Source organism: Oryzias melastigma, linkage group LG14, assembly GCF_002922805.2.
Source record: "Oryzias melastigma strain HK-1 linkage group LG14, ASM292280v2, whole genome shotgun sequence".
Taxonomy (NCBI): Eukaryota; Metazoa; Chordata; class Actinopteri; order Beloniformes; family Adrianichthyidae; genus Oryzias; species Oryzias melastigma.
The window spans coordinates 29,845,637-29,857,500 of NC_050525.1; the positions used below are offsets into that span (position 1 = coordinate 29,845,637).

The following is an 11,864-nucleotide window of genomic DNA, read 5'->3' on the forward strand; positions in this document are numbered from 1 at the left end:
ATCGATACTCGCTGAGAACCCATCGAGAATCGATCGCAGGACTAAATATCGCGATATATCGCAATATCGATATTTTGGCACACCCCTAGTGGAGAGGAGGCTCACTGAATCTTTTAAAACCACTTTAGAACTTCTAGACATTCTAGAGTTTCATTCACATACATCACCGTTTCTTTCTTTCTTTTTTTAAAGACGTCATCAAAGCATCAACAAAAAGACAAATCCTCTGATGATCCATCTGGTCACTGACCATCAGTGGCTTCAGCTAACAGCAGCTCGACAGGAAGCAGCAAACGTTTTCAGTGCCGAGAGACAGCGGAGCACCTACGTCAGGTTGAACTTGAAGTTAAACTGCCACGTGGTCGTGCCGGGGGGGTAATCTCCATCCTGGTTCATGAACGTGAGCCCGAGCTGGATGATCTTCAGCAGATCCACGTTGCACCGCAGCAGCTGGTACTGGTAATCTACCGTGCTGCGAAACTCGCCGATGGGCCGGACCACCACGCCGGGGAATTCTGTGTCCTGAGGAGCAGAGAAGCATCAGAGATCCTTTCATGTAACCTTTGACTTTTGTCCAGGCGGGGTTAGGACGCAACAGGAAAGGAGGAAACTCTGACACACATGTCACCACATTTAGGCTTCAATGAAGAAAGGGGAGGCTGTTACCATGGCAACATAGTTGTAGCTTTGGATGACTTGCCGGATCTTCCTCATCTCTTCCTCCACGTTGCTCGCCCAGACCTCACAGATCATCTGGCTGGAGTCTTGCAGAGCGGCCGGCATGTTTGCAGGTTCCTCGGAGACCCAACGGTCCTGCAGGGCGTCAAGGGGGGAGGGGCGGGTAGGGGGGCCGTGCAATGAAAAAAGAACTGGGGACGGAGATGTCAGAAAAAACTGAATTATCTGTATTATAAAACAGAATCTTCTCAAGAATCAAGTAAGAGTCAGCTTAATGCTTTAAAAAGTGTGAATAAAAGTTTATTGACATTTCTTAAAAAGTTGAATCCTTCAAGTCATGATGGAATGGACTCTGAGATTCAGTGATCTGTGGTGAAATGTGGGTTCTGGTGTGCAGCAGCGTCTTCTTTACGTTTGTGTTTCCATGTTTCACAGCATCACTTTGAACCCAAATGCATTCCATAGATTTAAGATTAACTGCTTTCTTTATGAAATAATCCATCAATTAGTCTGGATGTCACCATTTGGTTTGAATAAAACTCAACTGCAGAACTGAGAATTAATTGTTTCTGCAGTTCAGAACTGGGACTTTTAATGTCTGCATGACTTATTTTCATTTAGATCTTTATATTTAATGAAAGTACACAATGTAAGGAACTCAAAAAACACAAACCCAACTATAAGATATATATAAAATAAAGAAATGAATAAAAAAAAAAAAAGAAAACTCCTGTTGCCATGACAGCCGTCTGCGCAGTCCCTCTTTGATGGGACGAGCTATGCTAACTTAACTGCAGCCGAAAGACAAACACGTAATGAAGTTTTTGAGTCATTCGGACACTATCAAAACAACAAACGCGTTTTAAATATTAGCTTAAACAAAGAAGGAACAGAAAACAGACTCTGTCCAATGCTAACAGTTAGCATGGAGGCTATTATTGGCGCGCGGTGAAGCTGCCGGGGTGACGCAGCGGTGAAGAACAGATAAACGTCTTCTCTCTGTTGAAGGCGAGTGTCTGACTGAAGCTGACCGCGGTAACAAGCGGAACCGTTCCATTAAATAACCCATTTACCTTAAAATTCCCTCGACACAACGCTGTCTCCTGCTTCCTTCATTTCCTACTGACCAACTTCCGGTTAGGAGCGGACTCCTCGTTGGTGCACAGCGACCCCTGCTGCGCCGGAGCGGAACTTCACCACAGATAAATACATTGGATGACATTTTTGACGAGTACTATTTTACTACCATTTACACTGATTTCTACTGTCAATGGTTAACATCCTAATTTTGAAAAGAAAATGAATGACTTATCTTTAAAAATATGTTTTAAATATTACTTAAATACTTTTGTTAATCTAAACTAATTTCACATTTTTTCTCCTAAAGGGAATCATTCAAGCTGTAAATGATCTTTTCTTCTCATTTTGAGGAAATTATATGAATAATTAAAATAAGAGGTCATAATAGCAAAAAAACAAAACATAAAAACAATAAACCTCAACATGTAAGGAAATGTTTAACATAGGAGATATTTAAGAACATTTTTCATCAAACCTTATGAACCCTAAAAATCTGGGAACAATACACATAGAATCTAAATGCAAACAAACTTATTTTTACATATGAGAGAGCATGAAGGTAAATTATGTTTGTGAGTGTAAATCAATTAAATGTTTTTACTAGTTCTGCCTAAATGCTGGAATCCGTTTTGTTTTACTAGTTGGTAAAACACTCAGTAGCACCTAAAGTGGCTTTATTAGACATTTTTTTTAATAAGGATGCTCAAGTACTTCAGACTCTTCCATATTTCACTTATATTTTCTATTTTAAAGTATTGATTTTTGTTGCTGAGAAAAGCAGAAACCCTGCAGAGGTGAAACGAGGTCAAAGGGCGGCGGCGGCGGCGGCAGCAAAGCGACCATCAGGACAACATCTCACAGGAAAACAGAAAAATTGATTTGTTTCCATCCAAACTCATTTATTTTACATTTTTACAAGAACACATTTAAATGAAGTCAGCTTCAGTCCTCCACAGAAACTTCAGCTTTAGAACATAAACAGCTGCAGCGTTGAGAGGAAACGGGAGAACAAATAAAGGAAAACAGATGCAGGAGATTAAAAACAATTTTTAAAGGAGGGGTGTGGCCTTGAGGGCCACCTGGCAGGTGAAACCGCTTCTGCTTCATCCCCACAAAGTGAAGCAGAAGCTTCTGGATGGATCTGTAGTCAAAGGATTCTGTTTGCCGTCATGAACCCAAACGTCAGCTCTGCACTGGGGCATCTGGGGGCAGAAACCCCAATCTGAGGGGGTCCCACCCCCCCTGAAGCATGGGCCTCAGTGATGCAGTGAGGAGCCCTCCTTCCTGATGCTCAGGTGACTCCTGTCTGAACCCCCAGGTGACCCTTCAGGTCACAAGTCTCTAAAAGGAGCACGTCTGCTGACAGGAAGAACCGTCGTTTAAACATTCTTTAATTTTTGTTTCCTATTTAAACCTTCTAACCTGATCCCAAACATTATTCAAACTTTTTCAAGATTTTAAAATGATTTAAAAAGAATCCTGAATTTTCTGAGCAGGATTGTGATACAAACATGTTCCCCCCTGTTCCTGCAGAAGCAGTGGAGTCCCTGCAGGTCAGGACGCCTCCCGTCGGCCTCTCGTTCTGTCAGAGCTGAACCCGTTTCTCCTCAGGCTGAAGCTGAAGCTCTTCAGAGGCCTCAGTTCTCTCCACACGCGGCTCTCCTCTGGATGTGGGAGATCTCCAGGATCGGCAGGAGAAGCTGGAAAGCGTCCTGGATGTAGGACGCACTGTTGGACGCCTGTGTGGGAGGAGCCTTTATGAGAGCGCTGTGGGAGGGGCAACATGAATATGCAGTGAAGACACGCCCACCTCGAGAAAGACTCCAGTGATCAGGGGGTTCAGGACATCTCCTTTCTCCTGGGACTGAAAACAGGATGAAGCGTCAGTGTGCAGAAAGAAGAACCAGCTAACAGGAGCTAGCAGGAGCTAACAGGAGCTAACAGGAGCTAGCAGGAGCTAGCAGGAGCTAACAGGAGCTAGCAGGAGCTAGCAGGAACCAGAACTGTTCTTACTGTCTGCTCTAGAGTTTAGATTCTCAAACATTAAATGTCTTTTCTGTGAAACTCAAGTTTGACTCAAACTGATCTCTAAAAACGGAAGGTGGAAGTTTGGGGTGGAGACATCCACAAGTGGCTGGTTTCCATGGTAACTGCAGCGAGAGCATCACTGCTGAGGAAGCTGGACGGCCTCTTACCCCCGCCGCGGTCAAGCAGGACGTGAACTTCTTGCAGAGCAGCGAGACTTCTTTACACAGAACTGCAGTCAACCTGGAGACACACAGGAGCCAATGAGAGGCTGAGGGGCGGAGCAGCTCCTTCTGAGGAGAGCGTCTCACTGTGACAGGACGCCGGCCTCCGCGCTGCCGCTGGAGAACAGGATCCTCTCTGCCAGTTTGTGGAAGAGCTCGATGGAGCGAGCCGTCAGCTGGGCCAGACTCCTGATGGCGGCGGCGTGAACGTCCTGATGGCGAGAAATCAGGAAGGTTTCAGTGAAGGATGGAATTCTGCTTCCTGAAGGACGACGAAGCAAAAAGGCTGAGGAACAGTGATGCAAACATTTACAATGATAAAGGGAGAAGACGAACTACAGTCTGTTGGGAAGATTCTGTTTTATCAACTTTAAAGGTTTGAAAAACAGGAAAAGTGAACAAATCCAGAAGATCAGGAAGTTCTGGAGGTTCAGGATGATGTGAAGGAATCCGTCTGATGCGTTTACATTAGAGGGTAATCAAACAGGACACTTGGAGGCTGAATCCACTCTCAGACCAGATTTGAAAAATGCAAAAAAGGGGGTGGGGCTAGGAGAGGCAGGCTGAGTGGAGGAGGCGTGGTCTGGATATGTGATTGACAGTCAGGTTAGCTTGAGGTAACTAAAGGATCTTTTGATTATTGTCTCTATGGAAATAACATTTAAAAAACATAACGTTCAGTAGTGCTGCCAGAAACAGTCGACTAATCACAGATTATTTTTTCAGATTAGTCGACTACTCGCGTCAGGACGAAGTGGATGTAAAACACATCTTAACCACCTTTAAACTAGCTAAAAACTAGATATATAGAATTACCTGTGATAATGCTAGTGTGAATGCTGTAAGCTGAATTTGGCCGCTGAAGATGTTAGTGACGATAGCTAAAGAAATTGAAACTGATAGCTAAAAACGTTAAAGTTTTTAGCTGAAATTGCTGAAGCTGAAAGCCAGCTAAGATATTAGTTAAATGCCAAATTAGTCAAAAAAAACTAAAAACAAAGCCTAAGTTAGCTAAAACAGCTAGAATGTAGCTGAAATATTAGCTAAACTCCAAATTAGCTTAAAAAAAACCTTAATAAATGCCAAAATAGTCCAAAAAGGTAGCAGAATTCCATTATAACTTTAACCTTTACTACACTTTACAATATAAAGTAACAACTGATCAACCATTAAATTAGACGTGACGATTTCAATAGTCGATTAGTCGACTAATGGAGGCAGCTCTAACGTTCAGGAGGCCCAAGCAGGCTGCCTCCTCTTCCCACTGCGGCTCTCAGAGCTCCCCAAATTCAAGTGTAATACCCCGATTTAACCTGTAGGGGGGAGCGTATCGACAGTTTTGAAACCACAATTTTAGGTATTAAGCAAATGTATTTATAATTGCAAAGAATGTTGTGAATGACCAACAGACAGCACTTTCATAGAGGTCAACAGCCAAAAAGCAGATTTAGGGTTTGGTTTAAAGGCGAACTCACCTCCACAGAGACCGCCGTCTTCATCACATCCTCATCCTCCTCCTCTGGTTGGCTCATGTCCCTGACGCTGCTGCAGGCCTCCTTACAGGCCTGTGGAGGTCAGAGGAACACACCACACTTCTGTCATCATGAGAAATGTTCTGCTGCGAGGAAACAGAGAAGCTTCTGGATCAACCAGACGATCACACAGAACAGTTAGGAGGTTTTTAACTCCATTTACAGAAACACTAGCAGGTTAAAGCCAAAAACAAACAAAGGAAACGGTCTGAGTTGCTTGTTGCATCATTTCCTCTCAACTTCAGGGGCGCGTTCCAAGAAGCAGGTTTTGTTGGAACTCTGAGTTCGTGAACTCCAAATTCAGTAAAACTCTGAGTTTTCGGTTCCAGAAAGAGGGATAACTCAAACCCGGGAAAGTGGGCGAAACCAAGCCCGTTCCAAGAAGCGGGTTAGGATGAACTCAGAATCAATCACTATGGTAACTGAGTCTGTGAACGAAACCTGGTCGGTAGCAGGTTTTCTTCAGGAAACTTAGAGTTCTCTGCGGTCTCCGCCCCTTTTTAAAGTGAAAGATGTTCAAATATGAGTTCCTCATGAACATTTAGAGAACATTCACATTAGAGACGTCACGTTTTCACCACTCAGAAACCAGAATGACATGTTCATTCATAGAGGATCATGTAGAGAGGAGGCTGATTAATCCAGAGGAAATGTTATTTACGTCGGTAGAGGATTTGGAGGACACGAGTCGACTGACTGCAGTTTCCTGATTCATTTTTATTTCAGCGATATTATAAATAGTGAGTTTTTCCAGGGACTCGCTATTAAAAAATACAGTTTTCTTTTCCTTATTTTAGACCTAAAACAATTGAAATTATGGAATGTCAAACACCGAGAAATCATTTAAAATCATCTACCATTCATCATTGGCGTCACACATTAGCTCAGTTGTCAGCAACGCTGCTTCCCACTGCGGAGATTGCGAGTTCGATTCCCGGTTACGGAATTTGTTTTTACGCTTAAAAAAATAGAATTCGGCGAGTAGTTTTTAAGTCTTGAGAATTCAAATTAAATAAATGCTTTTTTAACATATGCAGCTACAGTTTCTTTTTAGCGTGCAGTGATATCCGTGTGTGTAGGTGGGGGGGGGGGGTTACCAAAACTGCTCATTCATGCGATTACGGAGATTACTGGTTAAATTAGTAACAGATCAAAAACCATTCCTTACTCAACAAGAGACAAAATAACCTTCCTGAAATTATTTATTCATTATTAGAAATGATTCAAATAACTGCAGATATTTTCTCTCTGTTCTACCGCTGCAGCTGTGTTGCTTTTCTTGATGAAAATGTTCTATAGTCGCATATGCTTGAAGGAACTTATCAATTTCCGTCACCGGAAGTAGTAAACTCAGCTGTTTGTCCCCGTTGCCATGGTGAATCGTGCTGTCTTTGCTCCATTGATCAGGGCTTTTAATGGTCACGACGCTCACACCTGATTCTGGTTCTGACAACTTCAAGTTGATTGAATCAAACATTTTCAGCTGTTCTGGAACCGAAAACCCTGAGTTTGAGAATTTAGAGTCCAGTGACTCTAAGTTCAGGTTCGAACTCTAAATTTGTTGAACCTGCTTCTTGGAACGGGCCCCAGAAGTCAAAGTGAGAAACTCATTGTTCTTGTATGGATCCAGAACCCGGTCAGTGTTTGACTCCAAATGAATGAATGACTCAGAGTCTGGTACCGTGGTGAGTCTGTGAGCTGCAGCAGAGATCTCCAGCCCCTCCAGAGCCTCCGTCAGCTCCTTCTCAAACTCCGCCCCGTCCTCATCTGGAACCAGAACCTCACATTAGTTCTGCTGCAGGGCGCTGAAGTTCTGCTTCTGCCTCCATTTTTACCCTTCCTCTCATCCACCTCCTCATCGTCAAACTCCACCATGGAGAAGGAGTCCTTGATGGCCTCCAGCTCCTCCCGGAGCTGCAGCAGCTCTGGTCCCGACAGCGTGGTCAGCACCGACTTCACCTGCGGCACAAACATCCAGGCGTCAGGTTCTCGGGGTCCACGGGGGTTATCATACACTGCTCTGCAACAAGTCTGAGCAGAAACTAAAGACTTCTGTCTCTCATCATGACTCCTGATCCTCCAAAGTCTTCTAGAGGCTCAGAAGATTTGTCAATTATTTTAGAAAGATTCACTTGAAACTTTAAATATTCTCAGAAAATGTTGACTGAGTCTAGTTGGAGTTAGTGTAGCTTCCAGGAAACCCCAAAGGAGAACTTCCTCATCAGGTCATCAGCTTCTACAGCAGGACGAGCTCTAAACCAGGTTCTATGTTGTGACCGTAACCGTCTGGAAGAAGACGACGTTCCTCTGCAGACAGGTCAACCTTCTTCCCTGGGCTCCCACAGGAACCATTACGGCTCTGATGCGACCGCCGCAGTCTTTATGTAACTTGAAAAGTGCGAGAGGACTCTCCTCCGGTCTTCGGGTTCAAATTTTCGGCGGATGCTGGAGCTGAGTCACAGCACTTTTTGTGAAGTTGAGGTTATTAACGTCCTAAACCGTAATAAATGGTGGGAACCTCCATGAGTCCAGAGTTTGGTGAGGTCGGCCGCACAGCCTGTGGCTGCAGGCCAGTGGGAGTCCTCTGCCGTAGCTGGACCGCGTCGCACCTGAGCTGTGACGCTCGCCGTGGGAGTCCGGGGTATTCTCAACGGCCCAGGATGAGGTCATCTCTGCAGGAGCATCTGAGCGCTCCTCAGACAGGACGGTCTCCAGGAGAACTCCAGAAGGAGCTGTACCTTAGACTCGCTCTCTCGGGACAGCAGCTCCAGAGCCTCCAGGTGAGACAGACCCTGGAACTCGTCGAACAGCATCCCGTAGTGGGCGAGCGGCTTCTTCTCTCCGTCAGAGGACTCCCTCTCTGCATCCTGCAGCTCCTCTCGCTCCTTGGCCTCCCGTAGAACCTGGAAGACAGTCGACATGGATCATCCCGCTCCGGAGGCCGGTCCCGGTTCCTCTCAGCCGCCCACCTGAGACAGCGTGGCGTTCCTGTTCATCAGGCCTTTGGTCCTCTTGAATCCCGGATCTCCCTCCGCGATCACATCCATGGTTTTCTTACCGATGAACTCCAGAGCGTCCAGACCTCCACTTATCACCGTCTTTCCCTGCGACAGACGCACTTTCAGACGGGCTGGGATGGAGAGCCACTTCCTGTTTTCTGAGGAGACTCACTGTGGTCTGAACCACGCTGCTGAGAGAGGACAGCACCCCCAACGCTCCCCCCACAGCGGACGGCCCGTCCTGACCCGCTTCCTCCCGCCCCTCACCTGAGGATTCTGAGGAGAGATGCTCTGCGATTGGATGTTAGGAAAAAACCACCTGAGTGGGCGTGGCCGAGCCCTCACCATGCTGCCTCTGCTCCTCCTCCACCTGGGCGGACAGTTCGGTGGGACTGGGAATTCCCAGCGTCGTCTCGGCCTTCTCGATCACCTGGCTGAGGCCCTGTCCTGACCGGATCAAACAGAACACGGAGCGGGTCAGACCCAAACTAACCTCAGAGGCTCTGAGAAGAAGAACGAGCTCAGCAGCTGAACAGAGGAAAACTCCTGAGAAGGAAGCAGCTGCTGGAGATGAAGGTAAAGAGACGGTATCTAATCTCTGACTAAAACACGAGTGTGAGCAGGAAAAACCAAAGCAGGGTCCTGGTTCTGGTTCTGGAAGAGCTCTCCAGCAGTGGGAGTGGACACTCACCCACAGTGGCCACGGTGGCTGTAGCTGTGGACAGCAGAGACTTGCCCCAGCTGCCCCAGTACCCCCAGCCAGCTTCAGACACCGTGGAGTCACTGGAAGTCTGTGGGTTCAGAGAAAGGAGGTTTGAGAAAACAAAAATAGACAAAATGAAAAACTAAGAATTAAACGTCCATTCTTTCAAGGAAACATGGAAAAAACTGATGAATGTAATATAATGGATGTTAAATCACCCAAAACAGACTGGAAAACAAAGACTAGTTTGATAAAAACAAGCTGTTCGTTAGTGCTTCCACAAACAATTATTTTAAAAGTCAACTAATCAACGATTATTTTCTCCAATAAGTCGAATCTAATTGAATAATTTGGTCATGTGCAAACTGGATGTAAAGCACACAACTTAACCATCATTAGCTTTAAACTAACTAAAACTAGATATACAGCATTACCTGTGATAATGCTAGTGTGAATGATGTAAGCTGAATTTGGCCTTTGAAAATCCTGAAATTGATAGCTGAAAACACTAAAGCTAATAGCTTAAACACACAAAGGCTGATTATCAGCTAAAATATTAGTTAAAGTCAATGTTAGCTTAAAAAAATGGTTAAAAAAAAAAGCCAACGTTAGCCAAAACAGTTGCATGCAGCTGAAATATTAGCTGAACTCCAAATTAGCTTAAAAAACATTCATAAATGCCAAAATAGTCCAAAAAGCTGCAGAATGCCATCATAATGTTCAACTTTACAACAATCTGACTGAACATAATATAAAGTAACAACTAATCGACTATTTTAATAATCAATTAGTTGACTAATTGCGGCAGCCCTACTGTTCATCCATCTAAACCCCCTCACTGCTGCGCAGGATTAGGGGGTTGCTGGAGCCTATCCGCATACTGTCAGGTAAAGGAGAGCCTTCGCTCAAAATCCCTGAACTGGTCATGGAGTTTCTGCAGCAACATCTCCTCAACAGTGCCGACTCCTTCCTGTTATCAGTACCTAGAGACAGGTGTGTCTACCTTGGGTGGAAGCTCCTCCTCCTCCTTCTGTGGCGTGACCTCCTGCTCCGCTGTGGGTTTGGACTCGGGTCTCCTCCTCGCTTTCCTCGTCGGGGCGACATCAGCGGAGTTATCGGGAGTGGATGGGGAGGATGTTTCAGCGGGAGAAGGATCCGGAACCGCCTGGACGTCCTCCGAACCCTCAGCTGTGTGGGACACTTCACTGTCCGACATCTCAGCGCATGTCTGCAGTGTCAACCATGATTGAATCAAACTTTATTTATAAATCCCTTTACAATGTCACCAGGGTGCCATAATAATACTCATCAAGAGTAATGATGAACAGCATGAAAGTCAGCTCTGAAAACAGTTTGATCACGATAATAAACTTAAAGATTTTTTCTTTACAGAATCATTTGGATAAAACACACTTAAAGTTGAGCAGCACGTCTGCGCATGAGCACAACTGCAGGTCTTCTGATTAAAACAGGAGCTAAAAGTCTACTAACGAACAGGTTTATCAAACCGACTTTTATTGAATGCAGCAGCTGAGTCTCTGATGTGGTTTCACATGATGATGCGTTCAGGGTCCCAGAGGCTACACCGAATTTATTAGGCAAGCACGAGCGTACGCGTTTTTATAACATTTAATTTTGTGTTCATCATTGTAAAATAGACATTTAGCACGAAAGACAGAAGTTTAGTGAGAATTTCTCCTCGTTACTTACCTTTCCGATGCTCAAATGTTCAAAGTCTATATGCTAGCTGCTGTCAGTATGCTAGCTCCTGACGTCACTCAAATCTGTTTCTGTTTTCCGAAACTAATCTCAAGAACGAAACTAATCTGGTTTAATTAGACACGATATCCTTTTTGATTAAAAGTCTCAGAGTTTTGGAGTTTTAGACCCTTCGTGGTTCATGTTTTAGTGTTTATGTCAAACTGATTAGCCACGTCGAACTGGACAGCGGAAGAGAGCTAGAGGTTTATTTCCTGTCAAAATAAAAGTCGCTTCCTACAGTTCACAGGCGAATGATTCAAACGAGATAATACTTCGAATATATTTGGGTCTGAAATTTAGTTAGAAATTCCAAGTTTATATTTTATTTAAGGTTTAATAAACTTTATGGCTTTTAAAATTCGCATGAATGAGATATATTTTTGCAATGATTTATTTTGAAACTTTCACCGGTCCATTATTGGTTAGAGTTGTATTGGTTAGAGACGCTACGCAGTTATATTTTAGCTAGAGGTGTTAGCTAGTTAGTTGCATAGACACAGTTGGACGCCATATTGGAACGGTCGAGATGCTTGTTTACTGCTGTGCTACAATTACACAAACAGAGTGGGAAAAACAAGAACGTGACTTTTCACAAGTACATTATTACCTTCAGCAAATAAAGGAGAATATATAAAAAACATTTTAGGAAGATCCGAGTGAGTTTACTCTGAATCAGGGATGTTTAAGCCAATGCTGTGGCCTATTCAAAGTCAATGGGAGCTTTAAACAAGGTGGAAGTGTCCAAAGTCAGGCCTTGAGGCCGGTGTTTTCCAACCAATCTACCAGTGAAGCTCCTTATTGGCCAAACACACCTCAGCAGCAGACAAGGCAGGGTTTCTGGAAAACCACCAGGAGGCCGGCC

At 44.5% G+C, this 11,864-nt stretch overlaps 2 protein-coding genes across 4 annotated transcripts in view; both read right to left on the bottom strand.

The window, feature by feature from the left end:
• Window positions 1-1,889, bottom strand: part of cnot8 (CCR4-NOT transcription complex, subunit 8) — a 5,471-nt gene extending 3,582 nt beyond the window's left edge. The window contains exons 1-3 of one of the 2 annotated variants that reach the window (XM_024266567.1): window positions 1,752-1,889; window positions 667-869; window positions 329-522 (exon numbers count right to left, since the gene is read on the bottom strand). In XM_024266567.1, the coding sequence (XP_024122335.1) occupies window positions 329-522; window positions 667-783 (311 nt within the window). In that variant the 5' untranslated portion in view covers window positions 784-869; window positions 1,752-1,889. The remainder of the gene's footprint in view (window positions 1-328; window positions 523-666; window positions 870-1,751) is intronic. The other variant, XM_024266568.2, reaches the window with a different exon arrangement.
• A 747-nt stretch (window positions 1,890-2,636) lies between these two features.
• fam114a2 (family with sequence similarity 114 member A2) lies at window positions 2,637-11,208 on the bottom strand. 2 transcript variants are annotated; one of them, XM_024266380.2, is made up of 14 exons: window positions 10,952-11,208; window positions 10,245-10,469; window positions 9,230-9,329; window positions 8,884-8,985; window positions 8,711-8,805; window positions 8,509-8,643; window positions 8,278-8,442; window positions 7,375-7,498; window positions 7,221-7,306; window positions 5,483-5,572; window positions 4,095-4,219; window positions 3,954-4,026; window positions 3,569-3,622; window positions 2,637-3,497 (listed from the first exon to the last, which is right to left on the bottom strand). In XM_024266380.2, exons 2-14 carry the CDS (start codon window positions 10,455-10,457, stop codon window positions 3,396-3,398), a joined length of 1,464 nt encoding a protein of 487 aa, XP_024122148.1. In that variant the 5' UTR covers window positions 10,458-10,469; window positions 10,952-11,208; the 3' UTR covers window positions 2,637-3,395. The 2 variants fall into 2 exon arrangements, with proteins under 2 accessions (XP_024122148.1, XP_024122147.1); XM_024266379.2 differs by having other exon boundaries at window positions 8,711-8,814.
• Window positions 11,209-11,864: the final 656 nt, after the last annotated feature.

Bases quoted from the DNA above. Each gene is read 5' to 3' on its own strand.
- fam114a2 (XM_024266379.2), bottom strand. From the start codon at position 10,457: ATGTCGGACAGTGAAGTGTCCCACACAGCTGAGGGTTCGGAGGACGTC. The intron at 9,330-10,244 runs GTAGACACACCT...CTGAACCCACAG, and splicing joins AGGAGGAGCTTCCACCCAAG to ACTTCCAGTGACTCCACGGT. The intron at 3,623-3,953 runs GTAAGAGGCCGT...TCCTGTTTTCAG, and splicing joins CCTGCTTGACCGCGGCGGGG to TCCCAGGAGAAAGGAGATGT.